Source organism: Schistocerca serialis, chromosome 1, assembly GCF_023864345.2.
Source record: "Schistocerca serialis cubense isolate TAMUIC-IGC-003099 chromosome 1, iqSchSeri2.2, whole genome shotgun sequence".
NCBI lineage: Eukaryota > Metazoa > Arthropoda > Insecta > Orthoptera > Acrididae > Schistocerca > Schistocerca serialis.
In genome coordinates, this window is record NC_064638.1 from 654,553,915 (window position 1) to 654,578,703 (window position 24,789).

The window sequence follows — 24,789 nt, forward strand, 5'->3', positions numbered from 1 at the left end:
TTTAAGTAGTTCTAGGTTCTAGGGGACTGATGAGCTCAGAAGTTAAGTCCCATAGTGCTCAGAGCCATTTGAACCATTTGTGAGTGAATATTCAAAACATGTTGTTTAATAGGTAAAAACAAACTACCGCACATTGTCAGAGCAAAATGCAAAGAAAGGACTGACACATGCGAGAAAGAGTTAGCAGGTGACTTAGTTTTACTATGAGCCACCTATAAAGTATAAAAGGATATTTACAAGCTCGAAATTACAGAAGATTTACTTGCCAAACAAGAATATCTTCAAGAAAAGCAAATATGCAGACAAAATATTTTCTGGTACTCGTGCAGGCGTATTCCCGCTGATATTTTTTCTAATTGTTTCAGTTACTTTCAAGAGAAAAGGAGGAATTTACTTTCATGGCAGTAATTTTTCGCCGTCCATATTAACCGAAAATTTTTAAAAACAAGACGAAACCTGATAGCCCAAGCGCGTTTCAAAACCGGTAGCGCCTACGTGGTAACGAAAATCGATTGCGCAATTGAAAACCGGCAACCAGAAGCAGATTTCAAAACACGATTTTGGACCGTTTATATCGCAGTGTAACATAACAGTCGCGTATCTCACTACTGCGAAAGTTGTTGCCATTTTACAGCTGAAGCGACACTAGCTCTCCAATCGGCGACAAACAAGAACTTCAGATGCGTCGTAAGCATAGTGTTTGTTTTACATCATTTTACTATGTGATTTACAAAATATTGGATTTATTTTTTTCCTCCAAAAGTTTGTGTAATATCAGAAGACAGATGTTCCCAAAATGATTCTAAAATAAGTACAAGTAGAGATAAAACTCTTGAATCCAGTGGCGAGTTACAATACGTTCGTGAAGAAACACTTATGTCATTGGATAGAACTGTAGCTTATCACGTTGATATCAATGGAATATAAAAACATAGATTCACACATAAGAAGCACAGATATATACCTCTACATTCAAAAGGAATCGACTTTCCATTTGGTGTTCCATAGACCTACTGTATTTTAGTCATTGTCACCTGTTGCCACGAGTACGACCTAAATATTTGTATTATTCTAAGTGGGACAAGCAAGTGCTGTATAGTGGGAGAAATATACTGTGAGTGTAAACCCCAAGTCCTCAAAGTCAATAACATTGTCAGAAGTGCTGTCATATGTTAAATTCGCCATTAGAGACTTTTCATCCACTGACATATACACTAGTTTATCAGTATCAGAGAAGTGGAACATATTGTCACCTATCCCACATTTTATTTGTATGCCTTCCACATACCTCTGTAATGTACACACTGATGGAAACATAAAACATTCTGACAAAACGTGTATGCCTGAGTGCTGTAATATAATAACTTTAGAGCAAACAGCTTAGTTTGGTCTTTCCATCTTGCAGATGGCATGCTAATCTGGTTTAACAACAAGTCAAGAGCACCTTTTCTTAAATGTTGGGATGCAAAAGTCTTCAAAATTTATTTGTCCTTCTTCACTTGATCCTTCTGATAGTTTCTGTTGATATCTGTACTTAAAGTGATAGGCACTTTCCTTGTCCCATAACAGTTTTGCATGAAGTATAGCAATCTGCACATTCTGATAATCCACACACTTTTTCTAAACACGAGTAACTGCACTTAATTTTCCCACTTCATCGTCAAAGCAGGTCTGTATTGACGATTCAGATGAATCTGGCACTGATATATAGAGAGTTGAACTGGCTGCTTTTGTGCTGTAGGAGTGTTTTACAGCTTTAGACGGATTGTCCAGCCTTTGTGGCAGCTCCTCATCATTGTCAGTTGAGGTGGTGTATTTGGGTATTTGGAATGTAAAACAATGTGGTTAGCTGTATTCCACACTAGTTTATTATTGTCTGCATCCATGAACTGGTTTTCTTCGATGTATAATGAACAAAACTTAACATTATTATAAAGGTAAACAGGGTGTTTTTTCATAAGATCTTCTCGTCTGCTATTCACTAGCCATTTTCTACTCCTAAAACAAAACATTTATCATCAATATACATATAATTTGCAAGCGAATCTTGACGATGCAATTTAGTAATATGATGGTGTATACCGGTACCTCTCAGGGTACTTGTTGTTGTTGTTGTTGTTGTGGTCTTCAGTCCTGAGACTGGTTTGATGCAGCTCTCCATGCTACTCTATCCTGTGCCAGCTTCTTCATCTCCCAGTACCTACTGCAACCTACATCCTTCTGAATCTGCTTAGTGTATTCATCTCTTGGTCTCCCTCTGCGATTTGTACCCTCCACGCCACCCTCCAATACTAAATTGGTGATCCCTTGATGACTAAGAACATGTCCTACCTACCGATCCCTTCTTCTGGTCAAGTTGTGCCACAAACTTCTCTTCTCCCCAATCCTATTCAATACTTCCTCATTAGTTATGTGATCCACCCATCTAATCTTCAGCATTCTTCTGTTGTACCACATTTCGAAAGCTTCTATTCTCTTCTTGTCCGAACTATTTATCGTCCACGTTTCACTTCCATACATGGCTACGCTCCATACAAATACTTTCAGAAATGACTTCCTGACACTTAAATCTATACTCGATGTTAACAAATTTCTCTTCTATAGAAACACTTTCCTTGCCATTGCCAGTCTACATTTTATATCCTCTCTACTTCGACCATCATCAGTTATTTTGCTCCCCAAATAGCAAAACTCCTTTACTACTTTAAGCGTCTCATTTGCTAATCTAATTCCCTCAGCATCACCCGACTTAATTCGACTACATTCCATTATCCTCGTTTTGCTTTTGTTGATGTTCATCTTATATCCTCCTTTCAAGACACTGTCCATTCCATTCAGGGTACTTAGGAAACCTAAAATAAGACAGAAGTGGTACCTTCTTCTTCTTGTTGCTGCAATTTATTGCGCTACGCTACGCTCCTATTTGTAAAAACAATTGTGCAAACAACCAAACAACTACTATCTGCTTTCGCTTTCACAAGCGCCGAATTCAACAGTTTAACTTAGTGGCCACTTGGCGCACTGCTAGCGCATTAGGAAACAAATTGAGGCGAAGTGTCGCGACTATTTTGTTAGACTGTGCTTAACATCAAGGAGGTTCAAGAAACGATTTTGCATTGTTTTCATCAAGGAAGTTAGAACACCTCCTTTGTTTAGATGACCATCCAGAACCAGTTCTGAGAAAGTGGTTTAAGGGGCCCACACACGTTCAATATTTATTGAACGATACTGGTTTGTTGGAATCTTCAAAGTATTGAATCGGCCTCACACTATGAATAACGTTGACAAAACTTGGCAGTTGAAAGCGCAATTTTAGGTTAAGGTGTAAATGTCATGTTACTAGGGCCTCCCGTCGTGTACACCGTTCGCCAGGCGCAAGTCTTTCCATTTTTGGCCACTTAGGCGACTTGCGCGTCGATGGGGATGAAATGATGGTGATTAGGACAACACAACACGCAGTCCTTGAGTGGAGAAAATCTCTGACCCAGCCGGGAATAGAACCTGGGCCCTTCGGATTGACATTCTGTCGTGCTGCCCACTTTTTTTTCACATGACATCCGTTAAAGTTCGTTTGTTGAGCCTTCCACTCAGTTTCTTATCTCAGTTTCTTATTACAGTGGGCAACCAAATCTCTGACTGAACACGGTGACCTACCGTGCCAGCTACTACTCAGCTACCGGGGGCGGGCAGGTTAAGATGTCGAGCACCCAAAGAAAAGCGTGTGCTGCAATTACATTATGTACAGCTTGCAACCAGTAGAAAACAAAAGAGGAAATGGGTCCGACAATAGTTTAAAAAAGGAGCGAACAGTCACATGTTAATTTATTGACTGAAATCAGAATCACAGACCCGAAAGATTTCATAAATAACTTTCCGATGAGTTCTGCTTTCTACAACAAGTTACTAGTGTCGAAGCGACATAAAATAGAGAAGTACAATATATTAATGAGGGAGGCAGTCGCGTTCGTCAAGAGATGAGGAGTAACTCTGAGGTGTCTGACGACAGATAGGTCATTCTAATGCTCGAAGTTCTGTAATATCAGCTAGCACAATTAGTAAAATTGTACAGAAATCTGTGAAGCAATTGTGTCTGCCTGGCTAGGACTGTACACGCAATTAATATAAAACTTTTTTTTTACGCTTTGTGGTTATTCGATGGAATTGACATGCATTTCGTAAACCTCTTAGTAGTCATTGTAAATATACAATGCATTTTTCCAAATGGGAGTGGTTTTGAAAGGTATTGTGTAACAACAATCTGCACTATATTTTCAAATTAATGAAGTAAAAAAAGTCATAGAGAATTCTCCGAAACAATCCTGAAGGGCCATAAACAATAATTACCCTTGCGTAGGCCTATTAAAATTTTTTTATGTAGCTAAAAATTGAACCTGAGTTATGATATACACATCGGCGAATTGAAAAAAAAAAAAAAAAAAAATCCTGCACACTAGCGTGGTGTGGCTGGTTCCCGAAGGTCTGTCAACATCTGAATGGAGAATATTGTCAAACTGTTAATATTTGGTCACACATGTTCAGTGTGTGTTGACAATACCGAGAATATTTTGAGGTCTATCAGTGCTGTTCATCAATATTTCTAGTATTAACAGTATGTCAATACGCGCCCTCAGACGGTCAATATATTGACAATTTAATAATATTATTGAACGTGTAAGGTCCCCGTTACTAAATCCGATTTTGGGAACCACATGTAAACGGGGTGAGTGATATCTTTGCCCAAGTAACACTTTGGAACAACTGAAGTGTCAAAAGTAAGAGGGCAGCGGTATGCTCTTAGAACTGTTAGCTCCTTTGTAAACAACTACATGTTTTTGTTGATATGCGGATGTAGTTTGTGACAATGCACTTACCAACATCAAACGTACTTCCACGAATATTATAGTGGCTCCTGGAGAAATTGTGCCGGCAGTAATTCGCATAGTACCCGATGATAATTATTGAATAATTATTTAAATGTACTAAAGAAAATTGAGACTATATCGTATGAGAGAAAATTAAGACGCAAGTAATAGTTTTGTGCAGACTTTTTTTTGAAGATGTTTGGCACCATTTCAGCACTACGGCATTGCAACAAACCGTAACCTAAATTGTACTATTAAGACCGCTCACTTCTGTGCTACACGACAAGAGACGAAAACTCTCTTGTTAACTCTAAGCATTATAATGAAATTAAACACACAAATATCTCTGGTACAAATTCATCGGAGGCGGCGTCAGCAGGCGGCGAATATCTGCAGTAGAATTTTACAGCCGCGACTTTGAACTGTGTGAAGAGAGACCTCGGTAAAGAAATTCTGGTATGCGTTTATTTTATCTGTCAGTATCTAATTAAGAATTCTTAGAAAATCTCTTAACAATTGTCTGATTAACTGAAATCTGTAGTCAGTAAATTATGTGCATAAGTAAATAAATTAAGTGTTGTTTAAAAAGAAATTGACCTGCAGTTAGTTTCTAGTGAAACCAGAGTAATGCAAGATGTTTTATGCAATAATGAAGTAAATTCCTAAAACTAAGCATGAACCGCCTGTCTAGTTTAATGCGACGAAGTTTCCTTATTAATGCAAATGTTTTTGGATTCTTGCTAACTCTTTCTTTTGCTGTAGTGTGTGGTTGATGTTTTGAATCATGACAGAAAGACTCAGAAGCCATATCTAGATTCTGTAGTATCAAAACATGTTTGCATCAGAGCTCCTTGTTTATCTCTAATATGTTCCATGGATACAATGAGAATTGAAACTTCCTGGCAGATTAAAACTGTGTGCCTGACCGAGACTCGAACTCGGGACCTTTGCCTTTCGCGGGCAAGTGCTTCTGTAAAGTTTGGAAGGTAGGAGACGATGTACTGGCAGAAGTAAAGCTGTGAGTACCGGGCGTGAGTCATGCTTCGGTAGCTCAGTTGGTAGAGCACTTGCCCGCGAAAGGCAAAGGTCCCGAGTGCGAGTCTCGGTCGGGCACACAGTTTTAATCTGCCAGGAAGTTTCATATCAGCGCACACTCTGCTGCAGAGTGAAAATCTCATTCTGGACAATGAGAATTGATTAAAGCAGTGTAATGTGTCACCTACCAGTGTCCATCATTGATTGTAACAGCGTCGTAAACAATTAAAGAGAAACATGGCTTTAGAGAACAATAATATGAATGTAATAATAATCGCAATTGAAGTATTTATTGAAATACTTTCAGTGTAAGTTATCGTCAGAATAATGTAGCTGATTGGAATCATTAGTGTGGAATCATTTCATGTGAAGTATTTGGCAGGGAGGGGAGACATTCCTTTTAACCATATTGCATGCTGTCTTGGGCTAAATTCCAAACCACTTTGTAATGTGTGGCGCACGCACACACACACACACACACACACACACACACACACACACACACACACACACACCAGCCCTAAAGTAGCTGTAGGGCATAGCTACATATTCTAATGTGTCCAGGAACTACTATAAATTAGGCAGAACACTTGAATTTGAGTTAATACTTGAGAATATATGTTGCAGTAAACAATTGAAAAAGTTACATTTGATGCCAAGATTAAAAGTTTGCTGGTAAATTTTTGTCTGTTGATATTTTTTTATGCAAGCTCTTCTGCCGAATAATGTTGGAGACAAATCATCCGCTTTGACTAGTGGCATAGGAAACATGCGACAAATGCCGTAAACAATGTGGTGACTAGTATGTGATGTTATTGGCAACTCTTTCATGTAGACTGTGACAGATCAGCCTGTCACCACAATCAGGTTTTATGGTATCACATTCATTGGGTTTGCAAACTCTCAACCACACCGTCACATTCCCAGACCTTGGGCATAGCTACAGATCAGTCTGTCACCACAGCCAGGGTTTTTTAGTATCCCATTCATTGGCTTCACCAATTAACAACAAAACTATAAATATATACACTAAAAGGTGATGTGACAGAAGCCATTAAAATTAAGCCACTGGCCAAAGCCGATGACTTATATCAAGCATTCTTCTTGGCCTGTTTCAGCCTTAGGTAACAAAAATTCGGCAAAGACCAAGAAAGTTGCCTGTTTGTTTAAAAAATGTGTATAGTGGCTGAGGGTGCTAACTATTTTGTGTGAAACTGGATTCTCGTGTCACATCAGATTTGTTACAAATTCCATACATCATTTGGATGATTCCTTTATCTAAATGATATGGAATGATGAGTAAATTTACAGGATACGTACAAAATGTTTGAATTATTCAGCACAACATTTTGCAGTCTCTTTGTTAAGTATGACTCAAACCAGAGCAGTAGGGAAGTGTCCAATGCCACCCATCTGCTTTGACCTGTGATGTCATCAAGATGGCAGGTGCCCCTACTTCCCAGTTTATTTGAAATGGCAACCATAAAGTCACTAAATGCACCCATGAACAAAGGTATTAACCATGCAAAATTTTTAACATCAGCAATAAAATGAAACTAATGGTGCAGAAAGTAGAAACCGAAGCGTCCAATCCCGCTCGTCTGCTTTGACCCATGACGTCATAAATATGGCGGAAACGACCATAAACCACGATTCCAATATTGTGCATATAAAGTCAAATAGTTCAAATGGCTCTGAGCACTATGCGACTTTACTTCTGAGGTCATCAGTCACCTAGAACTTAGAACTAATTAAACCTAACTAACCTAAGGACATCACACACATCCATGCCCAAGGCAGGATTCGAACCTGCGACCGTAGCGGTCGCCCGGTTCCAGACTGTAGCGCCTAGAACCGCACGGCCCATATAAAGTCGTTACGTACACATTATGAAGACAAAAATACTTCCAAAAAACAAACACACACACGTTCCACAAAAAGCCTAATGACACTAACGGGACAGGTGCGGGAAATGGGGTTTTTTGGGTGGGGACAAACTAAATATAAACAAAAGCGCTGGCAGGTCGATAGAAAAACAAACAGACACATACATACACACAAAGTTCAAGCTTTCGCAACAAACTGTTGCCTCATCAGGAAAGAGGGAAGGAGAGGGAAAGACGAAAGGAAGTGGGTTTTAAGGGAGAGGGTAAGGAGTCATTCCAATCCCGGGAGCGGAAAGACTTACCTTAGGGGGAAAAAAGTATGGGTATACACTCGCGCACACACACACACACACACACACACACACACACACACACACACACACACACACACACACATATCCATCCACACATGCGAGTGTATACCCGTCCTTTTTTCCCCCTAAGGTAAGTCTTTCCACTCCCGGGATTGGAATGACTCCTTACCCTCTCCCTTAAAACCCACTTCCTTTCGTCTTTCCCTCTCCTTCCCTCTTTCCTGATGAGGCAACAGTTTGTTGCGAAAGCTTGAATTTTGTGTGTATGTATGTGTCTGTTTGTTTTTCTGTCGACCTGCCAGTGCTTTCGTATGGTAAGTCACATCATCTTTGTTTTTAAATATATTTTTCCCGCATGGAATGTTTCCCTCTATTATATAAATATAAACAAATTTAGACACCCACCCCCATACAAAACCACGCAAAACGACGAAAAAAAACCGACATCACAAAACTCCTCAAATACCACTAAACACATCATCTGGAATCGGACACTTCCCTAAACCTATATAGCTCAACAGTAGCTCCCAATCTCATAAATTGGGATTGAACACTTCCCTTGACTTATATAGCTCAACAGCAGCTCCCGATTCCGTACATTAGGACCTAACATTTCCCCGGACCTATATAGCTCAAAAACATCTCCCGATACCAATACCAACATTCACAGCCACACGTTGGGATCGAACACTTCCCTTGACGTGTTATCCTTACAACATCTCCACATACAGCCATCCATGGTCCAAGATGCCAGAATTTTAAGTAAGCCTCATTTCTTCACGACTTCATCCAAAAATCCGAATAGTTGAAGAAATTTTAGTAGAGACGATGCACTGTTCCCCATCATAGCCGACAACCGAAAACTGTTGACACACCACCAGAGAGCACCGATGATTGCATCAAAACAACACCTAGAAACACGCCACTCTCACAAACTAAATACCGCGGCGTCGTGACGTCACACACCGCAACAGCCTTACGTCACGGGTCAAAGCCGACGAATGGGATCGGATGCTTCGGTTGACCCTCCTCTAGATTAAACCAAATAAAAGACACTTCCCCCCCCCCCCCCTTTTCCACCCACACACACCAAAATAACCACTGCGGAAACCCACTGAAAATGTTGCCGCATACACTTGTGTGTGGATTGAGAAGCAGAGACTTGGCTCAGTGTCATAATTTCCACGCACTGCTGACACTGCACATTCCACCAAGTGGCCATATAACTGGAGAACTTTAATTGGGTACGCCATATTGTCAGCTATAACAGCAACCAACCAATGACTAGTAAACTTCATTGTAACATTCATAGATATAACAAAAAAAAGGTTAACAACACAATAAACTATAAGTTTCAAAACCATAAATAAATTGGTAGGCAATAACTAAAGATTTTGAAATAACATTCTGCCAAGGCAGCAAAAGATCAAACTCCCACAACATTGAGTAACAAGCAGCACTAAGGCCAATACCTCACTAACATCACCCACAAAAAATTTAGAAACAAACACTACACACTAGAGTGCACCACCAGTTACCCCAACACTCCCCTTTCACAAAATCCATTTCTAACATGTTATGCCTCAATGATGTCACACAACACAATTACATCATGAACCGAAGCAGACGGGTGGAATCGTACCCTTCCATTGACATGAAACCAATTGTGTGTAGACCCGTCAATACAATAAATCTTAAGTATCATGATCTGCACAATCAAACACATGGTATATGAATATATAAATTGCATTGTCAGTGAAGCAACCCTCCTGGAATCCAAACTGTGATATTCTAAGAAAATTGTTTCTGCTTAAATGTGAGACTATTCTTGACTACACTACTTTTTCAAATATTATGGAAAATATGTCAGCCAGGAAACTAGAACATAATTATTTAAGTGTTTCTTGTTACCTTTCTTATAAATATGTGTAACAAGCTCATACTTTAACCTGTCTGGAAAAAATCTCTGTGCCAGTGATGCATTACGTATATCTTTAAGGCTGTTACTTATTAAGTTAGAGCAACTTTTTATAATTATGTTTGAAATTCCATGACCACCATATGAGCTTTTGCTCAGTATTTTTTGTAGTATGTAAGTAATGTTGGATCTCAACTTATTCTGGCCCTTATATAAACTTCCTGCTGCTTCCATGAGGTTTTAATTCCCTTGGTTACCCATTACTTGCTTTTTAAGGAGTAGCTGGATAACTTTTTAGAAAATATGTGAGGCATGTTCAGAAAGTAAGTACTGTTTTGGAAAAAACTCATAAAAACATTTTTAAACAAAAGTATATTTTCACGGGAAGGAACATTTCTTAAACTATTTTTCTATGTAATTGCTACCATTGTTCAGACATTTGTTATAGCAAGAAACCAACTTTTCTATGCCCTCTTCATATGAAAATGCTGTCAGGTAAGACAGCTACTGCAGAACACCATTTTTTGTGTCATCGTTGCTGTCATAGCATCTTCTTCCAGAATCAGGCTTCAAGTTCACGAACGAGTGGTAGTCAGAAGATGAGAGATTGGGGCTGTATGGCAGGTGATCAAACTGCTCCCAACCAAATTACTGAAAAATTTTTGAATGACACCAGCAAATTTGGGACGTGCATTGTCATGAAGGAACACAATACCTTGACTGAGCATTCCATGGCTTTTGTTTTGAGTGGCACGCCAAAGTTTTCTCAGTGTTTCACAGTATCGTACCGCATTGATGATTTCACCTCTGGGAAGGAACTCAGCAAGCAGAATGCCCAGTCTGTCCTAGAACACAATGTGCACATGATTTTTTTGTACTCAAACATTGTTTTGAATCTTTGTTTTTTGGGGATCGTGGGTGCCTCCATTCCATCGACTTTTGTTTTGATTCTGGGGCAACAAGATAAACCCAAGTTACATCACCAGTCCCAATTCTGTTTAAGAATTCATCTCCCTCATAACTGTATTGAGTAAGAAATGTCAAAGCACTGTCAAGTCACTTCATTTTGTGGATATCCATAAGCATTTTTGAAACCCAGTGGGAACACAATTTATGAAGACTTAAGCAGTTTTTGGCATTTTCATGCAAAACAGTTTTCAAAATTTATGGAAACTCTTTACAAAGCATTCGTATCATGAGCCACCTGTTTCCATCAATTTTCTCAACCAGACAATCATTGACAATTGAAAGCTGCCCACTGTGTTTCATCATGAAAGTTGATTCGTACATCATTGAATTATCTCACCCATTTCCTCATCAGTCATTACATTTTAACCATAAACCACTACAAGTTGTTGATGAGTTTCAGCTGGATTATCTTCTTTTTTTCAGAAACCATTTTTCAGAATGTTCTTCACTCTCGTTTGGCTGAGAGATTGCCTTGAACATTTTGAACAACCACCAACAAATGTAAAAACAGCAGAATCTGGCTATAATGATGTTAGAGGAAAGACAACGAATCAGAGAGATGAGGGCAAATGTGCAGAACTGTGGCACAAGTGCTGTTGATGGTGATAGATGAAATGGTACTTACTTTCTGGCCACATCTTCTATTTTTAAATATTGACACAAATTCACTATGGAATAAATTGAATTTGGCATTAGCACTTCTTTCTGTATATACCTCATCCTGTTTCAGTTCTGTTAAATTACACTTAAACCATTGTATCCTGTTCTTGTTAGTAAGCCTCACTGCTCTGCATGAACCTGCCTTACCACTGTGAGATGCTAAATTTTTTATTTCCATTAATTGTGCATCATGACTGTGTAGTCCATTAACAATTGTGTACACATTGTTTCAGCATGAGTGCTGTTTGTAAATATATTAACAATCAGGTTCCTGTTATCTTAATGCCCATTAGTTGGAAAATTAGCCACTGAAATAAGATTGAAACACCCAAATGATTCCAGTTCATTTATCCTGTATGTACATTTTAAGAAATCTGCACTAGCTCAATAATGCATCTAGATTTTTCATAAGTACGTGAAAGTTTCCTAGAGGGGTTCTGTAGCATGTTAAAATTACCAGAGAAGTGTTCTGGAACAATAACTCACAATCTCGTGTCACTGAGTTCTGATCAACACAAAAACTGTCTTTTTTTTTTCCCCAATATTTCCGACTTTGTGTCCAACTCTTACTGATGTTGGAATCCTTTTTTCTATGTTAACTCTACACAAAAATTATACTGTTCTACAGGGTGTTACAAAAAGGTACGGCCAAACTTTCAGGAAACATTCCTCACACACAAATAAAGAAAAGATGTTATGTGGACATGCGTCCGGAAACGCTTAATTTCCATGTTAGAGCTCATTTTAGTTTCGTCAGTATGTACTGTACTTCCTCGATTCACCACCAGTTGGCCCAGTTGAAGGAAGGTAATGTTGACTTCGGTGCTTGTGTTGACATGCGACTCATTGCTCTACAGTACTAGCATCAAGCACATCAGTACGTAGCATCAACAGGTTAGTGTTCATCACGGACGTGGTTTTGCAGTCAGTGCAATGTTTACAAATGCGGAGTTGGCAGATGTCCATTTGATGTATGGATTAGCACGGGGCAATAGCCATGGCGCGGTACGTTTGTATCGAGACAGATTTCCAGAATGAAGGTGTCCCGACAGGAAGACATTCGAAGCAATTGATCGGCGTCTTAGGGAGCACGGAACATTCCAGCCTATGACCCGCGACTGGGGAAGACCTAGAACGATGAGGACACCTGCAATGGACAAGGCAATTCTTCGTGCAGTTGACGATAACCCTAATGTCAGCGTCAGAGAAGTTGCTACTGTACAAGGTAACGTTGGCCACGTCACTGTATGGAGAGTGCTACGGGAGAACCAGTTGTTTCCGTACCATGTACAGCGTGTGCAGGCACTAGCAGCAGCTGATTGACCTCCATGGGTAAACTTCTGCAAATGGTTCATCCAACAATGTGTCAATCCTCATTTCAGTGCAAATGTTCTCTTTACGGATGAGGCTTTATTCCAACGTGATCAAATTGTAAATTTTCACAATCAATATGTGTGGGCAGACGAGAATCCGCACGCAATTGTGCAATTACATCATCAACACAGATTTTCTGTGAACGTTTGGGCAGGCATTGTTGGTGATGTCTTGATTGGGCCCCATGTTCTTCCACCTACGCTCAATGGAGCACGTTATCATGTTTTCATACGGAATACTCTACCTGTGCTGCTAGAACATGTGCCTTTACAAGTACGACACAACATGTGGTTCATGCACGATGGAGCTCCTGCACAATTCAGTCTAAGTGTTCGTACGCTTCTCAACAACAGATTCAGTGACCGATGGATTGGTAGAGGCGGACCAATTCCATGGCTTCCATGCTCTCCTGACCTCAACCCTCATGACTTTCATTTATGGGGGCATTTGAAGGCTCTTATCTACACAACCCCGGTACCAAATGTAGACACTCTTCGTGCTCGTATTGTGGATGGCTGTGATACAATACGCCATTCTCCACGGCTGCATCAGCGCATCAGGGATTCCATGCGACGGAGGGTGGATGCATGTATCCTCGCTAACGGAGGACATTTTGAACATTTCCTGTAACAAAGTGTTTGAAGTCACACTGGTACGTTCTGATGCTGTGTGTTTACATTCCATGATTAATGTGATTTGAAGAGAAGTAATAAAATGAGCTCTAACATGGAAAGTAAGCGTTTCCGGACACATGTCCACATAACATATTTTCTTTCTTTGTGTGTGAGGAATGTTTCCTGAAAGTTTGGCCATACCTTTTTGTAACACCCTGTATAATACCTGATATTTAACTTTTCCACCCCTGTTGTTTCGTGGTGTTCAGAGAGCCACAGAATGTGTGTCACTTCAGAACTTTCCACATCTAGCTGTAGGAAAAGCTCATCTATCTTGTTTTTCGGCCCCATAACCTGACAAAACAAATTAGTTTTAGTTTTCTGGAAACTATTACATATATTGTGATCCTGTTCTGATATACTTTCTTTCAAGACTGTCTGTCCATAACCTGACCAATCTAAAAATTGTGCCTCTCTGGCTCCAGTAATCATTGGGACTTTCTCTTGTGTGCATGTACTGACGCCTCCCCCTTTTACGCTTTCTGCAAGATGCTCAGCTATTCCTAGTCAGGAAAGGCCATGATTTGTGTATACCCATCTCTTGTAGCAACAGGTACAGCACAGAAATGAGACTTTGTTTCAGTCAAAAGCAACCTACTCAGCTCCTTGTTTACACAGCTTACAGCTGCGTTAACCCATGGCTGGTCATGTCACTGCCAAACTTCAACAAACCCCACGAGTGTTTGCTGTTGCTGCACTTGTTTCTTCCAGGTCAGCTTTGATACTATACTCTATCTTACAAGCCAGGCTGTTTCCTACTTCTCATATGGGAAGTACCTGATCCTCTTCTGATTTGATCCATTATAAATGGTTTTTGAAAGCCTGTGACTGTAGAAACAATAGGTTTGTTTATAAATAAATAAATCTTCTGCTACCAGTCACAATTTTTCTTTATTTTACTTTTCGCACGGCGCGTTTCTAGAAATAATTCCCATTTTCAAGTGCATTTTTTGTGTGTATTAAGCCATTTCTTTTGATGTTGTCTGTGTGTGTGAGTGCTTCATTTCGTTGACTTTTACTGCAATACATAAGAAACACACGGCTTTTTAGTTGGGTATCAATTCTTTTTGTGAAGTTAGTGGCAAAATATAAAAGAATTTATACTTACAGTTTCCTAATGGTCCATTTGTGCAGAACCTCACACACACTAAACATCACACACAACTTGTTGTACACTTTACACATCGAAAATATCTTATATAAACAAAACAGTTACAAAGATCTTCTTACAGGTAGTCTACAGACTACCCTTGAGTGTTGTGGGTCAGTGATCTTCATGTCAGGATCCCGGGGAATGAACTTGCTGATAGTCTGGTCAAACTGGCTACCAGTAAACCAACCCTTGAGATCAGTGTTTTGGAAACAGACCTCTGATCCACAGGTAGTGCTGCAGCAAGCAACATCGAACCCACACTTTATGACACCATTTTCAGGCACATCCAAGACATAGTCAACAAGGAGTACTTGACCATTTGCAACACACATAACAAGAAACTACAGACGTTGACATCCAAACAAAATAAGAGATCCAACCTTGAAATAACTGACAAAAGCACACACACATTTTACAGTAGAGTGGTGAACAACACAGACATAAAGTTCAACCAAAGAGAGAACGATCTACTCCAAAAAGGACTAAAATACAATGTAAAACCTAACCTCAACAACCATACACTGAAAAGGTTATAGCTGCAACTAAAAGTGCAGCAGATGCTTCAAAATTAAATTCAAATACAAAAGCAGCAATAGGTCACAAAGTAAGCAGGCTTCTTGAGAAAGAAATGAATAAAGATAAGTTTAGATCTAAATTACAATAAATGATACAAAAACTTTAAAATCTATAAATAATAAACTGAAAAACAACCAATGCATAGTTGTAAAGTCAGACAAAAGCAATCCATTTGATGTGATGAAAGAAAAAGAATACATACACAAAACAAATGAATTTTTTGCTGCTAATAATATTCAGCACATTGAAAAAGACCCAACTAAACAATTTCAAAGTAAAATTAAGGAACAATTAAAGAACACACATTTCCTGTTGACAGAAACTGAAAAGAAATAGGCTACCTTACATGGATGAATCCAAAAGCACCACACCTAAGAGCACAGCCAAAAATACACAAAAATGGAAACCCGATACGTCCCGTGGTCATTTCTATAAATAGCCCAGCATACAAACTGTCACAAAAACTGAATAACATACTGATGAAAAATTGTACATATGAAACAACATATTCCATAAAAAACAGCATGCTTCTAGCTAAAGAACTAAGAACCAGATAGCTCCCCCAAGATGCATAGTTTATATCACTTGACATCACCAACCTTTATTCTAACATACCCATACAAGAAGCTCCAACAGTAATGCAACACAAGAATCTTTCATACACAGAGATTGTCAAATTTATGGAACTCCTTCAGCTAACCCTAAATTAGAACTACTTTACCTTTAATGACAACACTTATAAACAACCAGATGGTCTAGCAATGGGATCATGTATATCCGGTACCATAGCTGACATATACATAAATCACTTAGAATAAAAATCATTTGACAGCCAAGAACCTTGCCTAAAGGAAATAGAATTTTATAGGAGATACGCAGATGACACACTACTGTTAGTGAAAGGGGATACCAAAGACATCACAGACATCTAAATCATTTCAGTTATCTAAATGAGAAAATCAAATTTACAGTGGAACATGAACAAAATAAAAGCATCAACTTTCTGGACTGTGAATGTAGAAGAGGGTATCAGTGATCATAAGTCAGTGGTTGCATCAATGACTACAAGTGTAATAAGAAATGCCAAGAAAGGAAGGAAAATATATTTGCTTAACAAGAGTGATAGGGCACAAATCGCAGAATATCTGAGTGACCACCATCAAACGTTCATTTCTGAGGAAGAGGATGTGGAACAAAAATGGAAAAAATTCAGAAACATCGTCCAGTACGCCTTAGATAAGTTCGTACCGACTAAGGTCCAAAGCGAGGGGAAAGATCCACCGTGGTATAACAATCATGTACGAAAGGTACTACGGAAACAAAGAAAGCTTCATCATAGGTTTAAGAGTAGTCGAATCATAGCTGATAAGGAAAAGCTGAACGAAGCGAAAAAGAGCGTAAAGAGAGCAATGAGAGAAGCATTCAACGAATTCGAACATAAAACATTGGCAAACAATCTAAACAAGAACCCTAAAAAGTTTTGGTCATATGTAAAATCGGTAAGCGGATCTAAATCCCCTATTCAGTCACTCGTTGACCACGATGGCACCGAAACAGAGGACGACCGAAGAAAGGCAGAAATACTGAATTCAGTGTTCCGAAACTGTTTCACTGCGGAAAATCGTAACACGGTCCCTGACTTCAGCCGTCGCACGGACGCCAAAATGGAAAATATTGAAATAAACGATATCGGAATTGAAAAACAACTGCTATCACTTAGTAGCGGAAAAGCATCCGGACCAGACGAGATACCCTTAAGATTCTACAGTGATTATGCTAAAGAACTTGCCCCCTTTCTATCAGCAATTTATCGTAGATCGCTGGAAGAACGTAAAGTACCTAGCGACTGGAAGAAAGCGCAGGTCGTTCCCATTTTCAAGAAGGGTCATAAATCAGATGTGAACAATTATAGGCCTATTTCGCTTACGTCAATCTGTTGTAGAATAATGGAACATGTTTTGTGTTCTCGTATTATGACGTTCTTAGATAATACAAATCTCCTTCATCATAACCAACATGGATTCCGCAAACAGAGATCATGTGAAACTCAGCACGCCCTATTTGCCCAAGAAATTCACAGTGCCGTAGACACTGGCGAGCAGATTGATGCCGTATTCCTGGACTTCAGGAAGGCATTTGATATGGTTCCGCACTTATGTTTAGTGAAAAAAATACGAGCTTACGGAATATCGGACCAGGTTTGTGATTGGATTCAGGATTTCCTAGAAGAAAGAACACAACATGTCATTCTTAACGGTTCAAAATCTGCAGATGTAGAGGTAATTTCGGGAGTACCGCAGGGAAGCATGATAGGACCTTTATTGTTTACAATATACATAAATGACTTAGTTGACAACATCGGTAGCTCCGTGAGGCTATTTGCAGATGACACGGTTGTCTACAAGAAAGTAGCAACATCAGAAGACTCGTACGTACTCCAGGAGGACCTGCAGAGGATTAATGCATGGTGCGACAGCTGGCAGCTTTCCCTAAACGTAGATAAATGTAATATAATGCGCATACATAGGGGCAGAAATCCATTCCAGTACGATTATGCCATAGGTGGTAAATCATTGGAAGCGGTAACGACCGTAAAATACTTAGGAGTTACTATCCGGAGCGATCTGAAGTGGAATGATCACATAAAACAAATAGTGGGAAAAGCAGGCGCCAGGTTGAGATTCATAGGAAGAATTCTAAGAAAATGTGACTCATCGATGAAAGAAGTAGCTTACAAAACGCTTGTTCGTCCCATTCTTGAGTATTGCTCATCAGTATGGGACCCTTACCAGGTTGGATTAATAGAAGAGATAGACATGATCCAGCAAAAAGCAGCGCGATTCGTCATGGGGACATTTAGTCAGCGCGAGAGCGTTACGGAGATGCTGAACAAGCTCCAGTGGCGGACACTTCAAGAAAGGCGTTACGCAATACGGAGAGGTTTATTATCGAAATTACGAGAGAGCACATTCCGGGAAGAGATGGGCAACATATTACTACCGCCCACATATATCTCGCATAATGATCACAACGAAAAGATCCGAGAAATTAGAGCAAATACGGAGACTTACAAGCAGTCGTTCTTCCCACGCACAATTCGTGAATGGAACAGGGAAGGGGGGATCAGATAGTGGTACAATAAGTACCCTCCGCCACACACCGTAAGGTGGCTCGCGGAGTATAGATGTAGATGTAGATGTAAATATTACAAGACACAACAACACATGCACATTCAAAATTTATAGGAAAAACACAATGACTGACACCACAATCCCTGCAACCTCATGTCATCCAAGTATCCATAAACGGGCAGCATACAGATCAATGCTGCATAAGGGCAACAAAAATACCATTGAACCAAGAAAATATGGTTGACACAATCATAGACAAAGTGAAGAAAAACCCAGAAATACAAGCTGTACCACAGAAGAAAAAGAGAAAAACAAATTTATATCTAGTGTTCCATACATAGGCAATGTTTCACAGAATATTGCAAATATTTTCAAAAAACACAGAGTAAAAATTGGGTTTTTTACATCTAATAAGCTACAGCAAAAACTAATACACAATATAAAGTGTAATGATGATCCATATTCAGTCTCTGGAATATACAAGGTAACATGCCAGGAATGCTCCAAGTTCTACTTAGGACAAACAGGCCAAAATTCCAACACCAGGTACACAGAGCACATTAGAGCATACACACACAACATACACACTACATCAGCAATAGCAACACACACACACAATACTGGACACCCATTTGAAAAAATAGAGCAAAATGTCAAAGTACTCCACTAACTAAATAAAGGACATAAAATGGATTTGCTTGAAGAAGTGGAGATATATTCACATTACAGAAAATAGGAAGATAAAATATTAGATGACAAACCTGTAAGTGCATCAGTGAATTTCTTCAGATGTTTCAATAATATACATAAATAAAAATTGTAAAGCATAGAAATCAGCACAATTGTAAAATCAATATAAGTAATTTATGAGCCAAATTGTTAAGATAAATAATCTCTGTTCCAAAGCATGTCATAATCTGTGGAAGGCCTATAATGTTCTCTCTGTGGACTACCTGTAAGAAGATCTTTGTAACTGTTTTGTTTATATAAGATATTTTCAATGTGTAAAGTGTACAACAAGTTGTGTGTGATGGTTAGTGTGTGTGTGGTTCTACACAAACTGACTGTTAGAAAACTGTAAGTACAAATGAATTGATACCCAACTAAAAAATTGCATGTTTCTTATGTATTGCAGTAAAAGTCAATGAAATGAAGCAGACTCACACACACTGACAACATCAAAAGAAATGGCTTAATACACACAAAAAATGCACTTGAAAATGGGAATTATTTCTCGAAACAGGTCGTGCGAAAAGTAAAATAAAGAAAAATTGTGACTAGTAGCAGAAGATTTATTTTTTTATGAACAAACCTACTGACCCTCTTCATGCAAATCCCTGCACAAAGCTCCTGCATTCCCTGTTACCTGGATAACCCTGGCAATAGGTTTCACAATGCCTATGACCTGGTATTCTGCACCTAGCTTTTAATGTAACACTTGGCCTACATCCCTCCTGTTAATACTACCTAGCAGCAGGACTCTCTTCTTTGTTTTAAAGTTATTTCTATGAATCTGCTGCACCCTGCTGTGCTCAAACCTCTTAAGGAATTGAACTAATTGCAAACTGGAATCTGAAATGTGATTCCTGAGTGTCGTGTCCCCCCCCCCCCCCCCCCCCCCCCCCCGCCCCCTTACTTATCACTTGTCACCTTTTCCCAGCTCCTGCTGTCTCTTTCTTCCTTCAGCCCATCTAATTTAGAATATGCCATTTCTGGTTCTGCATGAAGAGCGCAAATCCTTCTTCCCCGTTCCATGATTCCCTTGTGTCAACTACATAATCTACAGTCCCATGGGAGAGCCTCATCTGTCATCTGACACTCTCTTGGCTTCCCAGCTACAATTACCACAACAAAATACCAACCTGCAGTCCTCTCCCACACTAACTAATTATGGCACAACATCACATTAATTGTTGCACACTGACAGTGGCTCAGAACAGTCACATAAACTGATTAAAACTATTCAAATATTACATTGCCATTGGTAATTTTATTAAACAACAAACATATTGTATATGAGAAGTAGCATTGGGATTTAAATGTTTACTTTCAAACTTCATTAACTGAAAGCAGCTACAATTGAAGGTAACTATCTATCTTAAGAGAAAGCTTCGTGACTACAATAGTGTCGCCTAGTGAATGAGCTAACAAAAAACACTCAAAGAACCCTGTAACTGATGTACACTATCACAATAATCAGATGTTGAACAAAGCTGATTATGTATTAATTAATAAGTAACAGGTAATGTATAAATATATGCAAATAATTATTTCTTTCAAATCTGTTCCTGTAACATCTTCAATGCCTTATAGTTAACTTTTGAGGTTTCACAGTAGTACTATTGAAATGGAGCTAGATTTGAATTCTAGACCAGCTATCTTGGTGTATTTGTGTTTTGTTTTCAGGAAGTTGCTCCACATTACTGCTGGAAATGTTTGTTCAGTGTTGGAGCAACTAGACTTCCCCTCATTGTTGAAAAAGTAGAAAACAATCTGCAGTCAGGAACCACCCTCTTGACAGGATGTAATGAATTTTAATCCTATTTTAATCAGTGAAAACAAGAAAGAACAACATGAATGAGTGGAAGAAAGTAATTATTTTTTGAGGAGTGTAGCACCTGCTTGATTCAGAGATTTTTTCATCATCAGTAGTTTGTTGTTACATTGTAAATGTTGACCCATAACAGATATTTTGTGGTAAACAGAAAGCATATACTGATTCCAAACCACAAGCTGATATAGAAATAAAATTGAAATAATGAAGTTGTAAGCATGGCGATTCATAAATACATTGAATTGAATTCCATTCTGGCATAAAATCCATACAGTTTTGAATTTCGTGCTTCTACTTACTTGACTACAAGTGCCATTTGTGGACTCGAATGTGCACTTTAACACTTTATTGCAAGATGATCATATATGCCATAACAAATCATTACAGATATTTAGTTTGAAACTGATGAGATTACTGCAGAACTGGAGAAAGTTCACATTGGTGCTATGTAATAAAGTCTGTGAAACAATTCAAAACCACTATAATCTACATGATAATTATAATTCTCATTATTGTTCCATGTCAGTTGCACATTTTTAATTAGATTACATGTTTTGATCACCCTGGATCATCTTCAGATGCAAAACAAAATAAAACTAAATGTGTACCATCTAATATTTTACAATAAGTATAAAAGGCAAGATTTGTAAATAAACATAGAATTTACCTAGGTAGTCATGTCAGCAACCAATCTTGTCTACTCAGAACCACATATCAGAGAACTGTGTTTTGAAGTTGCAGCCACTGTTTCAAATAGGTATATGTTGGAGGTAGGGTGGTGGGGGGAAGGGAAAATGGACTGAGGCTAATTGGGAGAGGGGAAAGAAAGCAGGGAGGGGCTGGTGGAGTTAAACAAGAGAGTTCATGCTAAAACTATAGAATGTATAATTATGTAAAAATACTCATTGAAATATTAATCATGTAGACCAATGGGTATGTAAAATGTAAACAGCATAAAATGATGATATTATGAAATTGGAGTGAGGGGAGCAGATTGAGAGTGGGCAGAGAAGGCAAGGGTTGGGGGAGGGAAGGATGGTCGCAGAGATGCTAATGGTTTTTGTACTAAAATTGCAAAAAGTTAATAATATAAATAAGTTTCTGTTGAGATATCAGAATGACTGTGTAAAATGAAATTAAAATTTGTATACAATTTTATTTTTATAATAAGAAAGTATGACTTTATACTTTCAGAGGTTCACACTTTGAATATCTTCGGATACTAATTCAATTTTCGCTACTTTATCTCCACTTTTATAATCTACTATTTTATCCCCCTTTTACAGTTTTACACAACCATTCTGGTATTGTAACAAGATTTTTTACATTATTGACTTTTTGTGATTTAAGTATAAGACGCTCTCTTGTTAAACACATAGCATCGCTGCCACTATCCCTCCCTCCCCCACCCTTCTTCCTTTGCCTTCTTTGCCCACTGTCAATGCCCAGATTTTGTTCCATTTCATAATTTAACTATTTTATGCTGTTTATATTTTATATACCCATTGTTCTACACTGTTAGTGCAGCAAAACACAGTGCTCTGATATATGGTTCTGAGTAATCAAGGTGGAGTGCTGGCACAATTACTTAGGTAAATTATACATTTTTCTACAGATCTTGTCTTTTCTACTTATTGTAAAATATTAGACTGTACATATTTAGTTTTAAAAATGAGCAACTGATGCAGAACAATAAATGAGAATTATTGTAACAATTCAAAATACTGATACAGATAAATGGCCATGAGCAATATAACAAATGATACAGTATGTGAAAGACAAACCCTCAAAAGTGTTTTACAATTACAGATTTTCTGTGTCCACTCTTCATCACATGATACACATCTAATGGTAATCCAGTTATGCTCATACCTGACCTATCATACAGGAGTAACAGAAAGAACAGCTGCTGCAGTGTGGTGTCACAAGTCTTCAAAGTTCTGTAGTAGAGGTGGACTTCGTGACGTCTCATTCAGGTAACCTTTTACACAGCTGGGAGAATGTAGAGTGACATCATCATGTTGAATGATGAAATCCCTTGTATCAATTTCAAGTTGTGGCTTGAGCCACAATTGCAGTGTATCAGGAGAGGTGAGACCAGTGACAGTTCTGACAGTAAAGGGAAAGGGCCCATGTACTTTCCTGTTGGGCCCACACAGAACATATTAACTTTCTCAGAATCTGAGGTGTGTTGAATAGCTACATATGGATGCTTTGTCCCCCATATACATGTGTTGTGTTTGTTGACTTTTTCCAAAAATTAAAAGTTGCTTTGTCACTGAAGATTAATTTACTTGTGAAGTCATTTTCGAGAACATTTTGCAATACAGATGGAGTATTTGGTTGCCATGGCTTACAGCTTGTAGGAGCTGCAGTTTGTACAGCTTCATCTGAATAACTTACATGGAAATTTCTACATTGTTTGTTGCTGGATAATCAGACTTTCCTCCTCATCCCATCCCGTCTGTCTCAAGTTTTCAAATCTCATCTGGTGCAGTTCCCTACAGCCAGTCTTTCATTTTCATTCCATAAGGTAAGTCTCTCCTGACCTGGGATTGTGGATGACAATTTCTAAACTCTCCCCATTTCCTAAATCTCACCAGTCCTTTTCCTTCACCGTTCTTCCTGGACTTCAACTCTTCTGTCAGAAGAAAGTGCCAGTGTCTCTGAAAATGCAGATTTCAATCCCCTTATATGTTTGTTCTTCTGCTGCCACTTGGTGAGTAGATTTTCATCCATTGAGTTGCTTTATAGTTTTTTAAAAAAATATTTTTTTTGTTGATACATTTATCTATACTGATTTTTTAAAAATGTTCCATTTATTTTATAATTACCATGTAGACATTGATATGAGGAGCACCATTCCTCTACATTCAGATGGTTTTCTTGGTGCAGACCCTCCTTGGACCTGATTTATGATTGGCACTCAAGTTTCCATTTCTGGTGTTCTCTACAATGTTTCATTAAATGAACACATGGTCTCCAATGTTGGGTTTCACCTGCCATTAATTTTCAAACTTCTCCATAAGTGTGGACCATGAAGGGAGGTTTTCCATGCAGTGTACACTCCATCTCTATGCCTTTCCATCTTTGCACCCTTCCCTTTAATAAATTAATATATCTCAAACCAGCATTGTAGCCATCCTGTTGTGAGACGGTCGTCAAGTACTTGCCAGTGGTAGCCCTTCGACCAAGCAGAGATTGCATTGTTGGTGCCTGAGCTGAAAACTCCTCATGTACGCAAGGAGAATATGCCCATCATGAGTGGGGCATAGGGACTCCAACCAAAGGATTACTGGCCAGGTAGTCATTACTGAGGCTGGGTGACACACATGAGGAGAGGCCCTGTTTGGAGTGGATGACACCATGGTGGTTGAGCTGCAAATGAAGTAGATGAAGTTATTTCCCACTGGTGGTCAGATGACCCCAGCAGTCTCTGTGGAAGGAAAGTCCTCTTTTAATGCAGTTAATGCTATTATGACACTGCCCACTTTGATGACGGTACTCCCACCTGTTACACCACCTACAGTGGGCCCTCAGGGTTGCTCAGCCATGCCTGTCCCTCTGATGTTTGGGGGCTCCCCTCTTGCTGCCTCCCCCACACTTGACCTGCTTTGAGATCAATGGCTTCCCATCCACCAGGGACGTTGGTCCCCACTTCTCAGTCAGAGACGAGTCACCTT

The 24,789-nt window shown here is 39.0% G+C and overlaps 1 protein-coding gene across 1 annotated transcript in view; it reads left to right on the plus strand.

The window, feature by feature from the left end:
• Window positions 1-4,764: 4,764 nt before the first annotated feature.
• LOC126420874 (zinc finger protein 585A-like) overlaps window positions 4,765-24,789 on the plus strand; it is an 85,008-nt gene continuing 64,983 nt past the window's right edge. The window contains exons 1-2 of the mRNA XM_050087233.1: window positions 4,765-5,318; window positions 11,408-11,601. Coding sequence (XP_049943190.1) covers window positions 11,594-11,601 — 8 coding nt within the window. The 5' untranslated portion in view covers window positions 4,765-5,318; window positions 11,408-11,593. The remainder of the gene's footprint in view (window positions 5,319-11,407; window positions 11,602-24,789) is intronic.